The 22,910-nt window shown below is 44.9% G+C and overlaps 1 protein-coding gene across 2 annotated transcripts in view; it reads right to left on the bottom strand.

The window, feature by feature from the left end:
• Nucleotides 1–22,910, bottom strand: part of si:ch211-266k8.4 (carabin) — a 99,765-nt gene that overhangs the window by 49,853 nt on the left and 27,002 nt on the right. Inside the window, exons 11-15 of one of the 2 annotated variants that reach the window (XM_023985891.2) lie at nt 21,962–22,066; nt 20,920–21,098; nt 20,050–20,159; nt 16,987–17,181; nt 924–1,511 (exon numbers count right to left, since the gene is read on the bottom strand). In XM_023985891.2, coding sequence (XP_023841659.1) covers nt 1,436–1,511; nt 16,987–17,181; nt 20,050–20,159; nt 20,920–21,098; nt 21,962–22,066 — 665 coding nt within the window. In that variant the 3' untranslated portion in view covers nt 924–1,435. Of the gene's footprint in view, nt 1–923; nt 1,512–16,986; nt 17,182–20,049; nt 20,160–20,919; nt 21,099–21,961; nt 22,067–22,910 lie in introns of those variants that run through there. The other variant, XM_023985892.3, reaches the window with a different exon arrangement.

Here is a 22,910-nt window from a genome sequence, read left to right as displayed (position 1 = left end):
TTTTAATAGGTCACTACCTTAACTTAGAGCGAGAGTGAAATAGCAAGAGAAAAAAMCGGAAAGAAGCAGAATGAGATAACATGCATCATCACAGAGCAACGCTAGTTAAATCCACCTACTGGAGGGGAAAAGAGAAAAAACTAAAACGCATCAAAATAAAACGGCGCTTTCTTCAGCCAGCCAAGTATCGGTGTGTGGGATCAAAAAAGACCAAAAGCACACTCCCCTCATTCCACAGCTTTTCCAGTTGACTTAGTTTTCCTTGTGAGCTGACAGATTTATAAGAGCACTAAATCACAATAACAAAACCAGGTTAAATCTGTATTGTTCGTCTGCCAGTCTTTCTCCACTACAGTGCTTTTCTGACAGTTACATAAGTAGGGGAAAGTAGAATCCGCCTCTTCCACAAAAACGTCACGCAGCTGTTCCATTAGAGTGAACAATTGTGTGGTTGTGTAGTGCTGCCTACATACACCTCAGGTAATTCYAGGGGCTGATTGTCATTAAATGTCGTGAAAGAGGCAGATACCCTCCCAAAACACACATGATCACCCACAATGTTTGTGCAGTGAAAAGTTTGTAACCAAGTTGGAGAAAAACATTACAAGAACCTCTGGTCAAACATGTAGGGTCTAGATGTAAATGGATGGTGCACTAGCTGCCTAAAGACATTAGTTCAGACTGGCTGCAATTTATCTAGTCAACATAACTATTTAACTGATTAACTCATAACAGAATCTGTCAAATCCAACAGTAGTGGCACCATCACCACTGTTCATCATAGAATCCAAAACGTTACCTCTATGTAGAGACGTTACGTTTCTAATCTCTTGTATAGTTGTATTGAGTTGAGCTTCTCGAGCAGTGACTCCACATGTGACCACCCTCAGAAACATTCTAGTGAATAAATGACCGACCATTAGAAGAGTTCATATTTTATTATTTCAAAACAGCTTTACAATAAAAACATTGACGTCTCTACGAGTACAAGATACATGAAAACAACAAACAACTCCACTGGAGCGACGTCACAGAAATCCAGAGGTAGAATTCGCAACTAAATATACACTCCCACATGCAGTGCTAAAATATGATGAGACACAGCAAATCCCACCTTTAGCCTAGTCGTCGCACGAGAGGGCTGAGTGAAAAGTCACTGTTCTTACTACCCAGCGAGTGCTGAATCGCTGGGTAGCAGTGGTAGGACAAACATTGGAAAGGGGATATGGAGCAATGCCCCATATCAGAAGGCCCTTCCTAGGACAATGATATTCACAACTATGAGCAGTGATTAATCTAAGACATCCAGGAAGGTTGGATCTTGCATGTGATGTTTAAAAAGTTTCCATGGGGACATTACTCTGTAGTCCTCCGTGTTGGGTTTTGAGGGCATTGTAATAAACAAAAGTACCATCAAGTGCAGGTCCTCCTTTCCTCAGATGAGTTGGGACTCCTGAGTGTTCCTTAAGGGGTTGGTCTTATTCAGGCAGTGACATCTTGATGACAGTTCCCTATGACAAGTGGAGAGCGAGTGATCAGTATAAAAAATACATTATCAACCAGTGAAAGAAGATTACGGATGGCGCTGACAGGACTGGGGATCGTGGCGCTGACAGGACTGGGGATCGTGGCGCTGACAGGACTGGGGGTCGTGGCGCTGACAGGACTGGGGTCGTGGCGCTGACAGGACTGGGGGTCGTGGCGCTGACAGGACTGGGGGTCGTGGCGCTGACAGGACTGGGGTCGTGGCGCTGACAGGACTGGGGGTCGTGGCGCTGGACAGGGACTGGGGGTCGTGGCGCTGACAGGACTGGGGGTCGTGGCGCTGACAGGACTGGGGGTCGTGGCGCTGACAGGACTGGGGGTCGTGGCGCTGACAGGACTGGGGGTCGTGGCGCTGACAGGACTGGGGGTCGTGGCGCTGACAGGACTGGGGGTCGTGGCGCTGACAGGACTGGGGGGTCGTGGCGCTGACAGGACTGGGGGTCGTGGCGCTGACAGGACTGGGGGTCGTGGCGCTGACAGGACTGGGGGGTCGTGGCGCTGACAGGACTGGGGGTCGTGGCACTGCACCCATGCTCTTTCAAACGGCATTCAACTGAAGCTAGCCACAAAACATTTTTCTAAGTCTAGATACCGAAAGAGACTGGAGATCTGGATTGTTGAGCAAACAAGTTATTCTGAAAACATATTTTTCTAAAATGTTCAGAGTATAAATGTAGACGTGGACAAAACACACATTGACATCCCAAAACAAAACCGACTGAAAAGATTTGCACTTAAAGTGTTGTGGCTATTTCTGTAGCCTAATGTTAAAATAAATTGCCCCGGTAAAGGTCAAAGGAATGAGTTGTTTTTTTAAAGGGATTTTCACATTCCTCCACAGGGAAAGAAGAGAAAAAAACTAAACAGAATGAGAGCACTAAAAGCACGGAGATGCCTGCTGCTGGAGCACTCTCCCTCCTCGGGCTCTAAGAGCACTTTTCATTTCTCACGCAAAAGACTCCACACCAGGCTTCTGTATGGAACCTTCAATGCCCAGATATTCAGATGCCAAAACACTGAGGGACACACTCCATTTGCGCCGCACAAACAGTCAGAGAGCGGAGGGGGAATGAGACATTTCAGACAGCAACACAATGTCCCCCAGACTCCTCTAAAAGATGAACACAATGCCTGTGCGACGTTAATTATCATGATGGTTTAATACTACTGCATTGGGGGCATTGGTGAAAAAGCAGTGGCGCTAGAGCCTGTGACACTGTTGGGGTTTGGGTTTCATGTGGAGGTCCGGAGGGGGGCTGGAGATGAGGCTCGGTGATGGAGCCTTGAGCTGCTCGCAACAGGTCTCCTAGGAAACCATGCTGTGGGAGCTGGATTACAGAACATCACAGGGCCCGAAGTACTACTACCAACCAACTACTGCAACTCTGCCTCAGAGGAGTACTCTAGTCCTCCACATTAATGAACATAGACAACTGTATTATACTGTAGCCTCATTTAAAATCACTTCATGAAAAGCATAGCCTGATATGGCCTTGATCATGCTATATTTAGAGCTAATCTGATAGAGAATTAAGGACACACACACACATACATACATACAGCTAAACATCCCCAGAGTGGTGATGGAGACATGCATAACAGCACATGCACCAAGTCGGGATTAAAATCTTTAATGTCACAATGCCCTTTTCAAGCATTGTCACCCCATTATTGAGCACTAGCCCCCCCTCCATGTAGTAAATACCTCTTAATTTGAGGTGATAAAAAGTATGGTGTTTTTATGTGGCCTGCAGTGTGCTGAACAGGTTCTGCCCATCGCGTTAGGCTAGGTGCCATTGTCAGAGCCGATTCAGTCTGGTTAGAGCAGGAGAGGTTGGTCCAGTCGCCCTACACACGTCTGATCTGACAGCTAATCCTGAATGGCAGGGGCCCTGCCCGCCTCGCTCCATAGACCACTACATACTGTAAGAGGAATACACTCCCTTTTTAGAAGAGACAGAAAAACAAGGCTGCTCCAGTGGTCCTTGTGGGGCTGATAGACATGAGATGAGGGAAAGTCTAATTGTATTTGACAGCGACCCTACCTCCTGATGGTGAGGAGGGAAACCGCAGTGTTGTGTCCTCCTCTGACGTGTGAATGGTGCAACGCTCTGTTCATACAAAACTTTGTGAGAATGAACACACTGAACACCATCTTTAACTGGGCTAGGGCAATGGAGGCTATGGGCAGTACTACCACTATTAGAGGTGACATTATACATCAAGACAGTGATAAAATATAACTCCAGAAGATATCTTATCGGAGGTCAGCATAACCTTGTAATGTCAGGGGTTGCTACGGCACACACAAAGTCCTACATGCGTCAAAAGAACCAGAGGACTCGAAAGAGTCTGCCACAATGAGGAGCAAGTATTGCATCTTGCTGTGAACAAAGCCACCTTTGTCAGTGATACCGAGAGGCCTTTTCTAGCGCAACACTGGCCGTGTGGGACCTGAACGTGAAAGCCTGTGAATGGCTGGGTGAGAGTGCAGTAGAGCGATCACAGGTGCTGATGGCAGGGCAGGACTACAGGTGAAACAGACCTGTGGCAATCAGATGCAATCCTTCACTCCCATATTAACTTTCAGCTCCTGGGACCTCTATGAAGGATTATCAGAGCAGAATCTATGCTGCATGTGAAAGTCTACTACTCTAGATTAGTGTGCTAAATTGATATACTGAGATCAACATTACAACAGGATCCGGGTTAGCTACAACGCCAAGAAATTTATTTGCCAAGAAAATACATTTTAAATCCATATAATGTGATTGACATTCACAAACTCCATTAACAATGGCTGACTGTGGCTACTTGCTCTACTGAAACATTTAGGCTAGCTGTCATGTAGTAGCAGAATGGTGGTTTCTACAGTCACGAGGAGAGCGTCACCACTTTGGACAAAGGGGGCAATTTTTGTCTTTCTGCTCAAGCAGACACCCAGCATGCATAATTTAAATTCAATTTCACTGCAGCAGAAACCACAAAAGGCAGGGGACTGTCACAAAATGTTTTCCTGGTCAATGAATGACTCAGCAGTAGGACTTTCCCACAATAGCTGAATAAATGCATATTTAAACTGAACACTTACACGAGCACACATATTTGATAATAATTCTTGTCCCTTTGGTGGTGGGGGGGGGGGGGGGGTCTGTTCGGTTGGAATGAGTTCTCATGATACAGCAAGTAAGACACCTATGGACAGAGGATGGTCTATAAAAATAAATAATGCACTCACTACTTACTGTAAGTCGCTCTGGATAAGAGTGTCTGCTAAATGACTAATTCTCTCATCCTCTTGAAACAATGTTGGCCAGTGAGAATACAGGTGTGCTGCCTGGGACAAAGGTATTGGTAGGTCTGAGGACCTTTGAGAGGGTCTCTACCTTAACTGCTCCTCTGACTAACCTGCAGGTCATTGACACTTTGATCATGTTCTTGACAAGGGATATTTAACTCGTACCCTACGAGGTCCAGAGCATGATGATTTTCTGTTCTACCTAATAATTAATTGCACCTACCTGGTGTCCCAGGTTTAAATCAGTCCCTGGTTAGAGGGAACCAATGGAGAAAAGAACAGTGAAACTGGCTTTGAGGTCCAGAGTTGAGTTGAGGGTTCTAGACAGACAAGTGGGTGTGATACTCAACATGCTCTTCCATTGTAGTCTTACAAAGTATTGGTAAGAAGTTATTAAAGAGTCAATTCAATAAATGTTTCTTCTCGCCTGTTATACTAGGAATCTAAACCTACAGTAGACAACTTATTCGATTACTTATCCATCTGTGACATCCGCATTGCAAAGCTTCACATGGAATCATGTTTCCCAAGCATGTGCACTGTCTGGATTTCCCTCTGTTCCTATTCTCCACGGAAACACTAGCCCGTCTGAACAGCAGGCCAATGCTGGGAAATCAGGAGTGATGTCATGAAAAATTAAAGGCAACTGTTGTATACAGTGTTATGGGAGCATGGCGGTGGAGGCTAAGAGTATACATGTCCATAAAATAATATCTGTTTGTTTAATCATTGCTTTTACTCTTGACAAACAGCTCTGGTAGTCCTGCGCAGTTTGCATAGTCTCAAAACAAATATTCCCATTGAGCTCCACTGAAATATGTATAAAATAGCTGGCGCACTGATCACAGATCCCATGCCCCATTTCCCTTTGTTGTTGGTTACATAAGCCTTACACCTGAACAAATAACTAGAGTACTACTGAACCACACACACAGTGAGTGATCAGGTTCCAGAGTTAAAGCATGTTCAGCAGCATATGACTACTGAGTCACCCTGCCAGCCATGTCCTAATCTGGTCCCAGTAGACCTGTACTGTCTCTCCTCCCTCAGCGATCAGAGGGGAGGGAGGAGACGGGCACCCACTTCTCTGAACAGCAGCATATGGCCGTATCCAGTTGCGACCCGTCATTCAGGGCAGTTTTGAGCCTCACATTTTTAGCAAAAAAAGGAATAAAAAACAGGCTTTCCTGTTTTGCATCTTATTTTGGCATTAATGTGTCACATATCAGTTTGCAACCAATGTAAAAAGATATATAATTGAGTTAATAAAGCCGCATACAAACATGGTCTCTCTGTTGTTTTCTTGAGTACGGCAGCTCCAAAATGCAGGTGTTTCAGCCTAGCTCAGTGCTTTCTGTGGAGGTGGGGCAACCCAGCAGAAAATACAGAGCAGTGTGCCATGATTGGCTCAGTGTTCAGTCACTTATGAGGACATTACGTCACCGCCAAGTCGAAGGGTAGAGCTGGAAAATTCAAGCCCCTTGAGTGCTGCCATATAGTTACATTAGAGGTGCCCACCCAAGAAGGCTCAAGGTCATTGGCCACAGATAAAATTACATCAAATCACATATCTACAGTAGCTTTGATTGGACTGATCATGTCAACATCATACTTTCAAAGTCATAGCTAGCAGTTATCGTCATGAAGTCTAAGATTAAGGGTCTATTTTCCTAGTTTACCATGCTGGCCATGCAGTCAATGAAGCATGATTTGTGCCGCGCTCAAAACAACTGTTAACTCGGAACTGCAAATCTGAGTGAGTTCAAGACAACTGGGAACTCGGGGGGGGAAACAAATACATTTTGAAATTTCATCCAACTCGGAATTGTAAATTCGGAACTCTGGCCTTTTTCTAGAACAGGTATTCCCAAACTGGAACTGTGCCGTCGGGCACAAACTGTGCCGTCAGGGGTACGCCAAATAAAAATGTGATTGACATTTAACCCCCCCTCTCTTCTTCACATTTTCAAACAGTCCATTTATATTTTCCAGTGGGGCTATACATTTGGGTGGTCCCCCCCTGCCTGAGTAGCCTTGTTTCACTGCCAAAAATAAAATTCAACCATCTCGTGTTCAGCGAAATAATAATGTCAAATACAGGTAGCCTAGTCAAATAATGAACATCCAATCACATTAACCATTACGCTCTCGCGGGAAATCCACTAACGGTCCGTATCTAGCCAAAAGTAGCTGCTGCTCATTCAGTTTGCTCGAAAATTGACAAATGGTTAAAGAAAAGTAAGGCCCGCATTCATATACACACATACCAGCTCTACTGGTAGTACTGCTACACCTGCACCTGTCGATGACAAGTTGTTCTGCTTCCACGAGCACATCCAATGCTAGCATCAGTAATTCTATGGGATTGAGATCCGGGCTCTTCGCTGGCCATGGCAGAACACTGACATTCCTGTCTAGCAGGAAACCACGCACAGAACGAGCAGTATGGCTGGTGGCATTGTCATGCCGGAGGGTCATGTCAGGATGAGCCTGCAGGAAGGGTACCACATGAGGGAGGATGTCGTCTTCACTGTAACGCACAGCGTTGATATTGCCTGCAATGACAACAAGCTCAGTCCGATGATACTGTGACACACCGCCCCAGACCATGACGGACCCTCCACCTCCAAATCGATCCTGCTCCAGAGTACAGGCCTCGTGTAACGCTCATTCAAATCAAATCTTATTGGTCACATACACATGGTTAGCAGATGTTAATGTGAGTGTAGCGAAATGCTTGTGCTTCTAGTTCCGACCATGCAGCAATATCTAACAAGTAATCTAACAATTTCACATCATCTACCTTATACACACAAGTGTAAAGGAATTAATAAGAATATGTACATATAAAATATATGGATGAGCGATGGCCGAACGGCATAGGCAGGATGTAGTAGATGGTATAGAGTACAGTATATACATATGAGATGAGTAATGTAGGGTATGTTTTAAGTGGCATTGTTTAAAGTGATTAGTGATACATTTATTACATCCAATTTTTATTTATTAAAGTGGCTAGAGATTTGAGTCAGTATGTTGGCAGCAGCCACTCAATGTTAGTGATGGGTGTTTAACAGTCTGATGGCCTTGAGATAGAAGCTGTTTTTCAGTCTCTCGGTCCCAGCTTTGATGCACCTGTACTGACCTCGCCTTCTGGATGATAGCGGAGTGAACAGGCAGTGGCTCGGGTGGTTGTTGTCCTTGATGATCTTTTTGGCCTTCCTGTGACATCGGGTGGTGTAGGTGTCTTGGAAGGCAGGTAGTTTGCCCCCAGGTGATGCGTTGTGCAGACCTCACTACCCTCTGGAGAGCCTTGCGGTTGTGGGCAGAGCAGTTGCCGTATCAGGCGGTGATACAGCCCGACAGGATGCTCTCGATTGTGCATCTGTAAAAGTTTGTGTTTTTGGTGACAAGCCAAATTTCTTCAGCCTCCTGAGGTTGAAGAAGCGCTGTTGCACCTTCTTTACCACGCTGTTTGTGTGGGTGGACCATTTCAGTTTATCCGTGATGTGTACGCCAAGGAATWWAAAAAAAAACTTTACACCTTCTCCACTACTGTCTCGTCGATGTGGATAGGGGGCTGCTCCCTCTGCTGTTTCCTGTTGTCCACAATCATCTCCTTTGTTTTGTGGACGTTGAGTGTGAGGTTGTTTTCCTGACACCACACTCCGAGGGCCCTCACCTCCTCCCTGTAGGCCGTCTCGTCGTTGTTGGTAATCAAGCCTACCACTGTAGTGTCGTCTGCAAACTKGATGATTGAGTTGGAGGCGTGCATGGCCACGCAGTCATGGGTGAACAGGGAGTACAGGAGAGAGCTGAGAATGCACCTTTGTGGGGATGTTGTTTCTTACCCTCACCACCTGGGGGCGGCCCGTCAGAAAGTCCAGGACCCAGTTGTACAGGGTGGGGTCGAGATCCAGTGTCTCGAGCTTAATGACGAGTTTGGATGGCACTATGGTGTTAAATGCTGAGCTGTAGTCGATGAACAGCATTCTCACATAGGTATTCCTCTTGTCCAGATGGGTTAGGGCAGTGTGATTGCGATTGCGTCGTCTGTGGACCTTTTGGGGCGGTAAGCAAATTGCAGTGGGTCTAGGGTGGAGGTGATATGATCCTTGACTAGTCTCTCAAAGCACTTCATGATGACGGAAGTGAGTGCCTACGGGGCGATAGTCATTTAGCTCAGTTACCTTAGCTTTCTTGGGAACAGGAACAATGGTGGCCCTCTTGAAGCATGTGGCAACAGTAGACTGGGATAGGGATTGATTGAATATGTCCGTAAACACACCAGCCAGCTGGTCTGCGCATGCTCTGTGGACGCAGCTAGGGATGCCATCTGGGCCGGTAGCCTTGCGAGGGTTAACAGATTTAAATGTTTAACTCACGTTGGCTGCGATGAAGRAGAGTCCGCAGGTTTTGGTAGCGGGCCGTGTCGGTGGCACTGTATTGTCCTCAAAGCGAGCGAAGAAGTTGTTTAGGAGCAAAACATCGGGGTGCGCGATGTGGCTGGTTTTCCTTTTGTAGTCCGTGATTGACTGTAGACCCTGCCACATTCCACATTTGTCTCTATACTGATGCTTAGCTTGTTTGATTGCCTTGCGGAGGGAATAGCTACACTGTTTGTATTCGGTCATGTTTCCGGTCGCCTTGCCCTGATTAAAAACAGAGGTTCGCGCTTTCAGTTTGCGCGAATGCTGTTATCAAGCCATGGTTTCTGGTTGGGGAASGTTTTAATAGTCGCTGTTGGTACAACATCACCGATGCACTTGCTAATAAACTCACTCACCGAATCAGCGTATACATCAATGTTGTTGCTCGACACTATCCAGAACATATCCCAGTCCACGTGATCGAAGCAATCTTGAAGCGTGGAATCAGATTGGTCGGACCAGCGTTGGACAGACCTGAGCACGGGCGTTTCCTGTTTTAGTTTCTGTCTATAGGCTGGGAGCAACAAAATGGAGTTGTGGTCAGATTTGACGAAAGGAGGGCGAGGGATGGCTTTGTATGCGTCGCGAAAGTTAGAGTAACAATGATACAGAATTTTCCCAGCCCGGGTTGCGCATTCGATATGCTGATAAAATTTAGAGAGCCTTGTTTTCAGATTAGCCTTGTTAAAATCCCAAGCTACAATAAATGCATCCTCGGGATATGTGGTTTCCAGTTTACATAGAGTCCAATGAAGTTCTTTCAGGGCCGTGTGTGCCTTACAATAGGCCTACAAGCCCTCAGTCCAGCCACTCTCAGCCTATTGCAGACAGTCTGAGCACTGATGGAGGGATAGTGCGTTCCTGGTGTAACTCGGGCAGTTGTTGTTGCCATCCTGTACCTGTCCCGCAGGTGTGATGTTTGGATGTACCGATCCTGTGCAGGTGTTGTTACACGTGGTCTGCCACTGCGAGGGCGATCAGCTGTCCGCCCCGTCTCCCTGTAGCGCTGTCTTAGGCATCTCACAGTACGGACATTGCAATTTATTGCCCTGGCCACATCTGCAGTCCTCATGCCTCCTTGCAGCATGCCTAAGGCACGTTCACGCAGATGAGCAGGGACCCTGGACATTTTTCTTTGTTTTTCAGAGTCAGTAGAATTGCCTCTTTAGTGTCCTAAGTTTTCATAACTGTGACCTTAATTGCCTAACGACCGTTCCACAGGTGCATGTTCATTCATTGTTTATGGTTCATTGAACAAGCATGGGCAACTGTGTTTAAACCCTTTACAATGAAGACCTGTGAAGTTATTTGGATTTTTACGAATTATCTTTTAAATACAGTGTCCTGAAAAAGGGATGCGCCTTCTTGATGTTTATGATAACTACATTGATTTGGGGTTGACTTATATATTGGGAGTAGTGCCTTTCCTCAGCCACAGTGGTACATGTGCAAAAGTACTAATCTCACAACTCAATGAAACCTTCACTCTTGCGCAGACATTTAGAAGCAAAACATGCCAATTTGGAAAATAAGCCACAGGAGTTTGAGTGAKAATTAAGACGAGTTTCGAGTAGTAAGACATGTATGAGGGCAACATATACTATTAATAAGAAGGGGCTAGAAACATTTCTTATATAGGGAGCTACGGAGTGGCTAGGACAGGTAAGCCCCATACTATTGTGGAGGACCTAATTCTTCCTGCTGCTGCAGATATGGCTGGGACAATGTTGGGGGAAAAGGCCCCAAAAAACTAAACAGACAATGCCTTCATCAAACAATGCTGTTTCACAACGCATCAGTGACATGGCAGGAGATGTTTTGAAACAATTACTGCTTCGCATACAAGCCAGTAAATTCTATGCGTTACAGCTGAATGAGTCAACAGASGTGGCGGACCTGGCCACAGCTCCTGGTATATGTCCGTTACGTTTAKGGGGGGTCAATTAAGGAATACATCCTCTTCTGCAAACCACTGGAAACCAGGACAACAGGAGAGAATATTTTTAAAGTACTGGACAGCTTGTGACATCAAATGGACTTTGGTGGTGAAGATGTGTTGATATCTGTACTGATGGCGCAAAAGCCATGACAGGGAGACATAGTGGAGTGGTAACGTGCGTGCAAGCAGTTGCTTCCGACGCACTTGGGTAACCTGCAGCATCCACTGAGAATGCACCTGCCAGAGCCCTGCAAAATGCCTCCAGCAGGCCACAAATGTGCATGTGTCAGCATATGGTCTCACAAGGGGTCCTGAGGATCTCATCTCGGTACCTAATGGCAGTCAGGCTACCTCTGGCGAGCACATGGAGGCTGTGCGGCCCCACCAAAGAAATGCCACCCCACACCATGACTGATTCACCGCCAAACCGGTCATGCTGGGAGGATGTTGCAGGCAGCAGAACGTTCTCCACGGCGTCTCCAGACTCTGTCACAGTGCTCAGTGTGAACCTGCTTTCATCTGAAGAGCACAGGGCGCCAGTAGCGAATTTGCCAATCTTGGTGTTCTCTGGCAATGCCAAACGTCCTGCACGGTGTTGGGCTGTAAGCACAACCCCCACCTGTGGACGTCGGGCCCTCATACCACCCTCATGGAGTCTGTTTCTGCCCCGTTTGAGCAGACACATGCACATTTGTGGCCTGCTGGAGGTCATTTTGCGGGCTCTGGCAGTGCTCCTCCTTGCACAAAGGCGGAGGTGGGTCCTGCTGCTGGGTTGTTGCCCTCCTACGGCCTCCTCCACGTCTCCTGATGTACTGGCCTGTCTCCTGGTAGCGCCTCCATGCTCTGGACACTACGCTGACAGACACAGCAAACCTTCTTGCCACAGCTCGCATTGATGTGCCATCCTGGATGAGCTGCACTACCTGAGCCACTTGTGTGGGTTGTAGACTCCGTCTCATGCTACCACTAGAGTGAAAGCACCGCCAGCATTCAAAAGTGACCAAAACATCAGCCAGGAAGCATAGGAACTGAGAAGTGGTCTGTGGTCACCACCTGCAGAATCACTCCTTTATTGGGGGTGTCTTGCTAATTGCCTATAATTTCCACCTTTCGTCTATTCCATTTGCACAACAGCATGTGAAATTTATTGTCAATCAGTGTTGCTTCCTAAGTGGACAGTTTGATTTCACAGAAGTGTGATTGACTTGGAGTTACATTTATGTTGTTAAAGTGTTCCCTTTATTTTTTTGAGCAGTGTATATAAAATAAAAAGTTGAGTTCCCAGTTGTCTTGAAAGTGCCATAAATCCAGAGAATGGCAGATTGATGAAAGTTTGACAATTTGCCCACGAAGGACCGCCATGCCACCTTCCTGTTCACGTGAGCACAGCAAGGCGAGTCCAAAAATGTCTTGTATGCTGTTGCATAAATTATGTAATATGCCAGGTAGATATGTATTCCGTAGCTAAGAAAGTGATACTAAGTGTGCCTCACCCTAATAATTTGGTCTATTTTCACCTCATGTTCTGACTTGGTGGTGCACATGTAGCCTATAACTGTTTTTTTGAGAAATGTATTCATCAAGCTTTCATTGTCTGCTTATATGGGGCGGTGGTTAGAGCATTGGACTAGTAACCGAAAGTTTGCAAGATCGAATCCCTCAGCTGACAAGGTAAAAATCTGTCGTTCTGCCCCTGAACAAGGCAGTTAACCCACTGTTCCTAGGCCGTCATTGAAAATAAGAATTTGTTCTTAACTGACTCGCCTAGTTAAATAAAGGGTAAAAAAAAAAAAAGCCCCTTTATTTATCCTACGGTTCTGACTTGGAGTACAGGGGGGGAAAAAAACTGTGCATGTTCTGAATTCTGTCGCTCTAAATATCGTCATTGCAAAAAATTGTTATATTGACTCCGTCCTAGCTCGCTCATTAATGTCTTAATTGAAATTATGCTTATCTGCTTGTTATCCCCTTATGCCATAGTTTAACCATCTGAATTGTCAGTATAAACCACATTTGTTTAAGCAAGTCAGCCTTTTCAGCTATGTTTTTTTTAAAGGCAATAAATGAGGCTGAACGAACTGTTTCTCTGCCAGACAAGGTTACGCTGATAGCCAGGTATAGCAGTGGTAAAGTGTTGGGACTCTGCTGTTGGGACAGCTTTATGTTGGCTCTAACAGTTTGTGGGCACCATTTGTCACCGTTATAGTGCAATTCATGTATTGTTAAGTGTTATGTAGTGGCTTTGCTGGCATGCATCTCACATTTTTATTTTGCCCCACCAAGATTTACATGCTAAAATCACCACTGACCATATCATGACACACATACACTGCTCTTCCCATGCATCAACACTGTGCCTCTCTAAAGGGATATCCTACAGTATGTTTCATAATCCCCCTCCAAGTCCCACACAAACAAACAGTTGAAGTCGGAAGTTTACCTACACTTAGGTTGGAGTCAATAAAACTTGTTTAAATAGACCTCCACAAGTCTGGTTCATCCTTGGGAGCAATTTCCAAACGCCTGAAGGTACCACGTTCATCTCTACAAACAATAGTACGCAAGTATAAACACCATGGGATCACGCAGCCGTCATAACGCTCAGGAAGGAGACGCGTTCTGTCTCCTAGAGATGAACGTACTTTGGTGCAAAAAGTGCAAATCAATCCAAGAACAACGGCAAAGGACCTTGTGAAGATGCTGGAGGAAACCAGGGACAAAAGTATCTATATCCACAGTAAAACGAGTCTATATCGACATAACCTGAAAGCCCGCTCAGCAAGGAAGAAGCCACTGCTCCAAAACCGCCATAAAAAAGCCAGACTACGGTTTGCAACTGCACATGGGACAAAGATCGTACTTTTTGGAGAAATGTCTTCTGGTCTGATGAAACAAAAATAGAACTGTTTGGCCATAATGACCATCGTTATGTTTGGAGGAAAAAGGGGGATGCTTGCAAGCCGAAGAACACCATCCCAACCGTGAAGCACGGGGATGGCAGCATCATGTTGTGGGGGTACTTTGCTGCAGGAGGGTCTGGTGCACTTCACAAAATAGATGGCATCATGATTCAGGAAAATTGTGTGGATATATTAAAGCAACATTTCAAGACATCAGTCAGGAAGTTAAAGCTTGGTCGCAAATGAGTTTTCCAAATGGACAATGACGCCAAGCCATACTTTCCAAAGTTGTGGCAAAATGGCTTAAGGACAACAAAGTCAAGGTATTGGAGTGGCCATCACAAAGCCCTGACCTCAACCCAATAGAAAATTTGTGGGCAGAACTGAAAAAGCATGTGCGAGCAAGGAGGCCTACAAACCTGACTCACTTACACCAGCTCTGTCAGGAGGAATGGGCTAAAATTCACCCAACTTATTGTGGGAAGCTTGTAGAAGGCTACCCGAAACGTTTGACCCAAGTTAAACAATTTAAAGGCAACGCTACTAAATACTAATTTAGAGTGTCTGTAAACTTCTGACCCACTGTGAATGTGATGAAAGAAATAAAAGCTTAAATAAATCCCTCTATTATTCTGACATTTCACATTCTTAAAATAAAGTGGTAACTGACCTAAGACAGGGAATTTTTACTAGGATTAAATGTCAGCAATTGTGAAAAACTGAGTTTAAATGTATTTGGCTAAAGTGTAAGTAAACTTCCGACTTCAACTGTACATACAGTGATGTGAGTGGGGCTGACTAACTAGTCAGTGAGGCAAACAAGTGTGCCAGTCTATGGCGCTTGTGTCTTTGTTAGATGTGAATTTAAACAGACAGTTATAGCTGTCGCACATATTTTGCTTGTCCTTTCATGAATAAAGTTTGTCTTAAATATGTCAACTGTATTTACGTAATTCAATTGCTTTGGTTGGAGAGGGATGGTTTACTTGTCTTATTTATACACCCGTTAAGTCACAAAACCACAAAACAATGTGAATGAACTGGAAGCACAACTTGTTCAGTCGTGAAACACATGGTTGTGAACTCTAACACACGCAGTCTGGCATAAAACACTTTCCCACATAGCTCAGTGAAAACGATCAACAGTCACGTAAATAGCTATTACACAGAACGCTGAAATTAGTTCTCAGACAAAATTGAGTCGCGCTTTACACCAACTCGCCCCTCTCCATTTCGGTCTGCTCAGTAGGCAAAGTACGGGTGAGAAAAACACTTGTCAAGCTAGTTTTCCACTTCACTAGCAGTTAGGTTGTCCCTGGCAAGATGTCAGATGGAATGATGTTATTATGACACATTTGTCTGTCAAGTTAGATCACATGGACAGTACATGAAGACTAACAAGGCATCACAACACCAATTATTCAGATCATCCCACGGAGCAGCATCCAGCGTCAGGTTACAACAACACAATGTGGATTTCTAGTCACAGTGTTTAGGGCCACATGTCCAGAGAATGGACATTATAATATAAACACTATATCAGACCAAAATAGAGCAGTTCCAATCTGTTCACTAATCAAGCGTTTTCCTAGTTGCAGTGTGACTCATCCGCTCCAGTCTCTGACCATGGCTGTTCTTTCCAATGGGAGTGAGGTTGGTTGGTGTGTCAGAGGGGAGAGCTCTGGGGGGCTGCCAGAGAGGTGCCCGATTATGAATACATCTGCTCTGTAGTGCTGATCAGAGTTTATGGAGGGAGGGAGCTGACACTGCACTAGTCTGGCCTACATGTAGATAAAGAGRCACTCCGACTGTCATTTTCCACCACTCCTCCTAAGAGCTTCTGGCTTTCCCAGGATGCCTGCAGACACTGAATGAACTTCCAGGGACAGAGTACGCAGTAGGCAGGCAGCTCTCTGGTTCATTTTGGTACCATTCAGAGAGTAGGCACTATAGGAAGGCAAGCTCTCTGGTTTATTTTGGTACCATTGTGGCCCAGCCCTGCCTACGCTACAGGGAAACAGAACACTGACGTAATGTCTCTCAGGGCAGGTCAAGGCACTGTACATAGGTGGCCCGGACAGGAGCATATTATGAGATACAGCAGGGGACTGGCTGCTTGGAGTGCAAAACCATTTAAAAAGGCAATAAATAATTTACTGCGAACAACACATTCAAATGGTGGGGTGGGGCTGTGAGGGTCCTCAGTTCAAGAGGTGTCGTTACAGCTGATTACACAACGAGGAGATTACTGTTCCATGTTACATGGTTCATCTCTGATCTGGGGTGTATATTATTACTATATAGTTACACTTCCCTATACCTCATATTCCAGGAGGAACAATAATCTGTCATTATAACATGATTACGCAATATGAGTGGTGATCCCTTTAATTAAAAAGAACACTACAACCACACTTCTGTCAGCAGGTATCACATCTCTCAAGCCCAACGCCAAATAGAGTATGGATCTGATTTCACCTCCTTCAGATGAACTCAAGTCAGGAAGACACTTTGGAATGAGTTACTGCGACTCTAAGCCCCAAGCTAGAAAACAGATCCAGTCTATTGGTCTATTGGTCTGCATATCAGTTAAATTCCTAGGGGTTATTCATTAGTCGGATTCCATTGCAAAACGTTTCGTATGTTGTTAAACATTTTGTAATGGGAACCKTTTACTCCAAACAGAAAATGTTTTGCAACAAAACACGTGTTTCTATTGGACGAATTCACTTAGGCCCTTCCMGTTTTCTCCGCTTGTTTCCATTTGGTTCCTAGAGTAAGCATTACAAAATATTTTGCCACAGAATCCAACTAATGAATTCAACCCTGATCCAGTCTTCTATAACACAATGTAGACAGTAGGTTCCAGCTTACCTGGATAGGGCTGTTTTCCGTCTCTGATGGGTCAGTGTTTGTGCTGGGCTGGAGGGAGGGGGCGATGGGGACTGGGGGGTCCTGGTCCGGAGCAGGCGGAGGGACTCGACTCTGGGGGGCAGACTGCTGCGTCTACGGGCCACCCTGCCCACGGGACCAGAACCCATTCTTCTAAACGCTGCTGGCTCTGGCCTGCTGGAGAAACAGGAGCATAATAACGTTTACTCACTTTCATGTCACAGCTATCCCCAATCTGTGATGCACAAGTGTTTAATGCAACTCCACTTTAAAACTGTTTAATGTAGTCCGATGTTGACATGATCATTATAGATTACTACACAGAATGCTCATTAACAACTTTTGATTTAGACTAGCTACATCTTATAATAGAAAAGGCTCCAAAAATGAAAGGTGAGTAAAAGTACTCTGCTCAGTCTGACATCATGAGCTACAGGTCAATAGCCAAGAAGTCTGATAACCATTCTACAGTGACACCTTGGTGTGAAACTCGACTGACACAGGGGCTACACAAAAACACGTACTGTATGTAGACACGCTCGCTCCCCTCCCCCTCATCCATCTTCCCCCTCTCTGGCTCATAAATATGTCATAAATGTCAGTGGTTTGATTTATCCACAGGTGTAGGGCACTAACAGAGGAAGCACCTGCAGGGCTGGGGGGAGTGGGAGATATCCTCCCTGTGCCATACACCATTTACAAAACAGCACCGGGGTTGGGTGTAAGGGTGGCAGCCAGCCAGTCACCCACCAAACACCTGCCATTTTTTATTAATTTCCTCACCCTTCAAACAAGCTTCCTCTGCACAATACACCAACAAAGATGTGATTAACACCTATAAAGTGTGGATGTAGGGCTTAGTTACTGACACAGAACATACTGTAACTACAAACATAGCTACCAAAATTAAATTGTATTTGTCACATGCGCCGAATACAACAGGTGTAGACCTTACCGTGAAATGYTTACTTACAAGCCCTTAACCAACAATGCAGTTAAGAAAATATTTACTAAATTAGCTGAAGTTAMAAAAAAAGTTAAAAAATAAAATAATGAGGCTATATACAGGGGGTACCGGTACCGAGTCAGTGCGGGGTTACAGGTTAGTCCAGGTTATTTGTACATGTAGGTAGGGGTAAAGTGACCAGGTGACCATTTGATTAATTGTTCAGTAGTCTCATGGCTTGGGGGGGGGGGGGGGGGGGGGGCTTTTGGTCCTAGACTTAGCACTCCAGTACCGCTTGCCATGTGGTAGCAGAGAGAACAGTCTATGACTTGGGTGACTGGAGTCTGACAATAGAGGCTAGATGGATTTAGATGAGAGAAATACAGGTTTTAGATGAGAGCAAACTGCACCCTAACCTAGTACTGTATAGACAGGAATAGAACAAAAATTACAAATCTTCTATTTGGGTTGAGATACCTGAGAACTATGAAATAATAATATTAAGCCTGTTTAGGCATGTTAAATGATTCTACATATATGAGCTCTAAAAACCCACACAACAATCACAGAGGAAGGGGAACCACCACAAACTTTTTGCTCAGCATTATCAGATTCCTGATCGCCCAAATTCTTGGGTGAAATTGGTAAATGTGTCATGTGACCATTGTATTTAGTGGAATGACCTGTGCCTGACCTACACCTTCTATACAGGTCAACCTCAGCCAGGGGTCCAACTCAAACTCTATGGAACAACACAGTATTACCACCACATTTCTTCAGTAGCTCAAAATAAAAATGTGATCTATTGACTATCCTACAAATGAGTACAATTAAACTTATGGAGGGGGGAAAAGTTCACATTACACAATCTGAAATCAACATTCTTTGAATATAGATATTAAATACACAGCGATATTACAATCCCCTGCTGATGAGTGACTGAAATCTACTGGTGGGAGTTCCAGTGTGCTGTGACTACATCCTCTACTCTTAGATCAGAGGAACAGAGCTCAGAGTCAGACACTTTAATCTGTACATGAGCCAGAGTGTGCTATAGTCAACAGCAGCTGTAATACCCCTGGCCTCTACTGGCCCTTAGTTCCTTGGTGCCTGGCCCCATCAGTGTTGAAAAGCTGACATGCCTTTTCAGCGACTCGCTGAGAGGAGTCAAATCGACTCCCTGTCCTCTCTGTATTCTTGTGTCAAATTAGCGTAATCCCTTCATTGACCCCGAGCGACCCACTCTTCGTTTCAGCGATTTCAGCCACTTGACACTAATACGGGACCTGTGAGGAATGACAGGTATGCACACAGACTTCTGGCCCCGGCTCAAAGATGTGTGATATGCTTTTGTTAAGAGAATGAGGCTGAGGCCAGCCTGCCTGCCAGGGAGACACGACATGGAACAGCTTGTCATTAGAAAACAAAAATATTGATTTATGGAGTTGATGTAGAGGGGCGGGGACCTCAACCTATAACCATTCAAAAATAGAATTCATGTCAATCTTTTCCGCCCTCCAAGAGTCTGTGCTTCAAGTTCTAATTGCGATGACATTTAACAGYGCATAAAATTGTTTTGAAGTATTTTAAGCAAAAACAGGAAGCTCATGGCTGTGGGACTGCCTACCTCCACCCTCCAGTGTTGTATGCATGACTACCACATAATTAGTGCTATGAATGGAAAAACGGTATGAAAGTTAGATAAGTGGCAACTTTTACGACCTTGAATTTCCTGTTGAGGTTCTTTGCACCTATGAGGAACATGCATGTTGATCATAAAGGTTCCCATATGTAACAGCAGTCTGTGGGAAAGTCATTCTGCTGGCTGGGAGCCAACTCCTCTGGCTGACCGATAAACGTATAAAAGTAGTCAATTCTCTTGGGCCCTCTCAGAGAAATTGACAGAGCCATAAATGGTATTGCTTAGTGAAAACATCTACATGAAGTAACCTCAAATCAGATAATATTCCAAATAAAAAAAGGTCCATCATTAATCAGTAATTGAAGCTGTGAATTGCAGTATGGAGAAGATGTTGCTCTTGCTGTGCATTTCTCAGTTAAACAATACAGATGTGTCTAACAGGGGATTTCTGACCAACCTGTCTTTGACCGGCCCATCTGAGTCTGGGGTAGGACCGGGAAGGGTCCCTCTGGTCTGACTCACACTTCCCTGCTGGGACACGCCCTTTTGACTCCTCTTGGCTCTGATCTGGAGGGAGATGAAGACTATAACAATAACCTAAAACCACTGAACGTCTCAGCTAATTGAATTGATTGGTCAMTTTGAAAATGAACATGATCATTGAGGACAAAAAAAAAAGAAAGTCAGAGAATGGCAACTGCATGCATGTGTAAAACGCAAGAGGTCAAACTAAAGCCTAAGATCCAACTAATACTGTAGGCCCTGGGAGAACTGCAACAGACCAGTCTCATACAGCAGTTTCAGGCATCATGCTTTGTGTTCCTCTGGGAAGGCACACTGACTGAGTCCAAATGGGTCTTGAGGCTGTGTAAATCCAGCCAGTTATAAACACATAGCCCTTTGTTACAGTCTATAATTGCTAACGAAAACTCAACATTGTTGAAAAGTAATATGCTGAAAATCTGCAGATGACGAATACTGAGGGTCCCTGCAGAATAGCTTGATTTTTACAAAGTACAAATACTGTGCAGAATAACCACAAACACACATAAGGAGAGGAGGAAGAGGTGATGGATTTCGCTCGAAAAAKGGTGAGAGCCTGGGAAGATCTCAATTGCAGACTCCTCGCGTCCTCGTCGCCTTCTCAAAACCCATTGGAGGAGTAGGTCAGAGGGGAGGGACCTYGCTCTCATCCAACGAGTTTTGAGAAAGAGACGAAGAGAGAGGACACGAGGCGTCTGCAATTGAGATCTTCCCCACATTTCACTACTTTCTCTACAGGTGAACGAGAGTTAGCGTAGCCTGTGTTTGACCCTGGCTAGCCGACCTGTGACTGTGTGATTGAGGACGTCGTCCTGCTGGCCTTGGAGGAGCGGCGCCTGGCAGAGCTGCCTCKGGATGGGGAAGGCTTACTGTCCCCACTCTGACAATCTTTATCCAGCAGGTAGCGCTGGGCCATCCTCACTAGCCGGGTGAACACGTTCTTAACACCGGACACCGATGAATCTATTGGGACACAATGGATTAATTAAGGACATGAGGAAAAGTCCATGACATGGTGTATGTATGCTTAATGTGTTGTAACAATCTCAAACATACACAGTACTGGACACAAAAATGTGTCTTTGAACTACAAAATGGACATGCATTTTTCATGGTCATACCCCTACAGTTTGTATGCGGTCCCCCATGTACTGCACAAATGAATGTTATCAACAGCCTGTCGCATTGACTCCGGTGGTATAGTCTATCTGCTGTGAGCTAGGCATACACACAGGGGAGAAGTCCCTATGCCAACCACACGTATGAACACCTGGAATCTAGATGGCAGAGTCTGATAATCTATCGGCTATCTCAACAACAAGATAAGAGCCTATGGGTTTGTGAGCACCTTTCACAGATAGTCGATTTTACACAGCTGCCACGTTGGGGAGATTTCTATTTCACTGCTCGTCAAAGTATGGTTCATTAAACAATATATCTAACTGCGTTATATACACCACAACTTGACAGGCTTAGCATTTGGGAACTTTCATTTCTCATATTTTTGCCAGAACACAAACAGGTTAATCACATCACTTGCTGTATTAATCTAAAACTCCCATGCAGTAATGTTTTCTGCCGACTTGCAGTCTTGGCACATCTTGACAATACCAACTCGCATATTTGATTTAATGTGGCCTAGGGTTTATGTGGGAATTAGTTATGACAGTACATCCATCTCACTTTTATGAGGCCATATAAGGTGTGTGCCTTGTGCCAGTAATGTAGAGAGACTAGGGAGTCTTCACCCGTTGTACTGATAGTACCTGGGATTTAGCCTGGTTATAGCTGGTCCATAAGCACCTTGGTATAATGAACTGCCTCACCCTTCCTTACTGGGTTCTTGGCTTCCGATGTAGGTCCATCCACACACTTCTCCTGCTCCTTCACCTTAGTGGGCAGTGCTGGTGGAAYAGGTTTCTCAATTTTTCCTGCAACGAGAGAAATACACACTTAATATGAAGAAAATTACTTTCAAAAAATGTTGTGCTTGGTAACATTGGCACTAAATATTTTGTAGTCGTTTTATATTGATGGGGCTTTAACCAGCAAGGCATGAAACAGGCTAGCCATCTGCAGCTGACCAACAAGACAACTTTGATCAATTTACTAAGAGCAAGAAGGTACTGTACATGTCATCAAGTCAGACCTCAGCTATGTGATAACATGTACTGTAGGTCTACTGTATAAAGCCATATTTGTGGTTTTGGCCTTCCATGGAGTCATCTGATTTWAAATCTCTATTACCCCTGACCAACCCTTACATCCATAGATTTTGGCCCTCAATACATCAATCAATGCCAGAGGTGGATTATAAGTTATCTTCTGCAGTGAAATTCAAACAACAAGAATTGACATGCATGTTCACATCCTCTGGAACATTAAAAAAAGGAAGACAGGACTCCAAAAGAAAGCTTTCGGCCCATTTCCCATTGTTGACTTTGCGGTCCAAGTAAAATGCTGTGGATTTTCTCTAGGAGCTGATCAGCTAAATAGGCCAGGCTGAGGGAAGTCCATATACAGTATTTGGAGAGCGGTTGATGTTAATAGAGCAGAACACCACAGCAAGATGACATCCGCTTCAAAGAGCATGAGCCAAACAGATTAGCAGATGATGCAAAATAAAGGTTTAGCCCTGCAGACTAATGCTATAATGACAGAGGCAGGCTGGGTAATCCACTAAAGATTTTATGTGCCATTTCAGAGAAAGGCTTTCTTCCACCACTCTCCACAGGAAGAGTGGGAGCCAGAGTGACTGCTCAGTTCACAAGACCA

The sequence above is a fragment of the Salvelinus sp. IW2-2015 genome, linkage group LG4q.1:29, assembly GCF_002910315.2.
Source record: "Salvelinus sp. IW2-2015 linkage group LG4q.1:29, ASM291031v2, whole genome shotgun sequence".
In the NCBI taxonomy this organism is placed as follows: Eukaryota; Metazoa; Chordata; class Actinopteri; order Salmoniformes; family Salmonidae; genus Salvelinus; species Salvelinus sp. IW2-2015.
The sequence above is the reverse complement of the archived record's forward strand: the minus strand, read 5'-3'. Positions and strand labels throughout refer to the sequence as shown.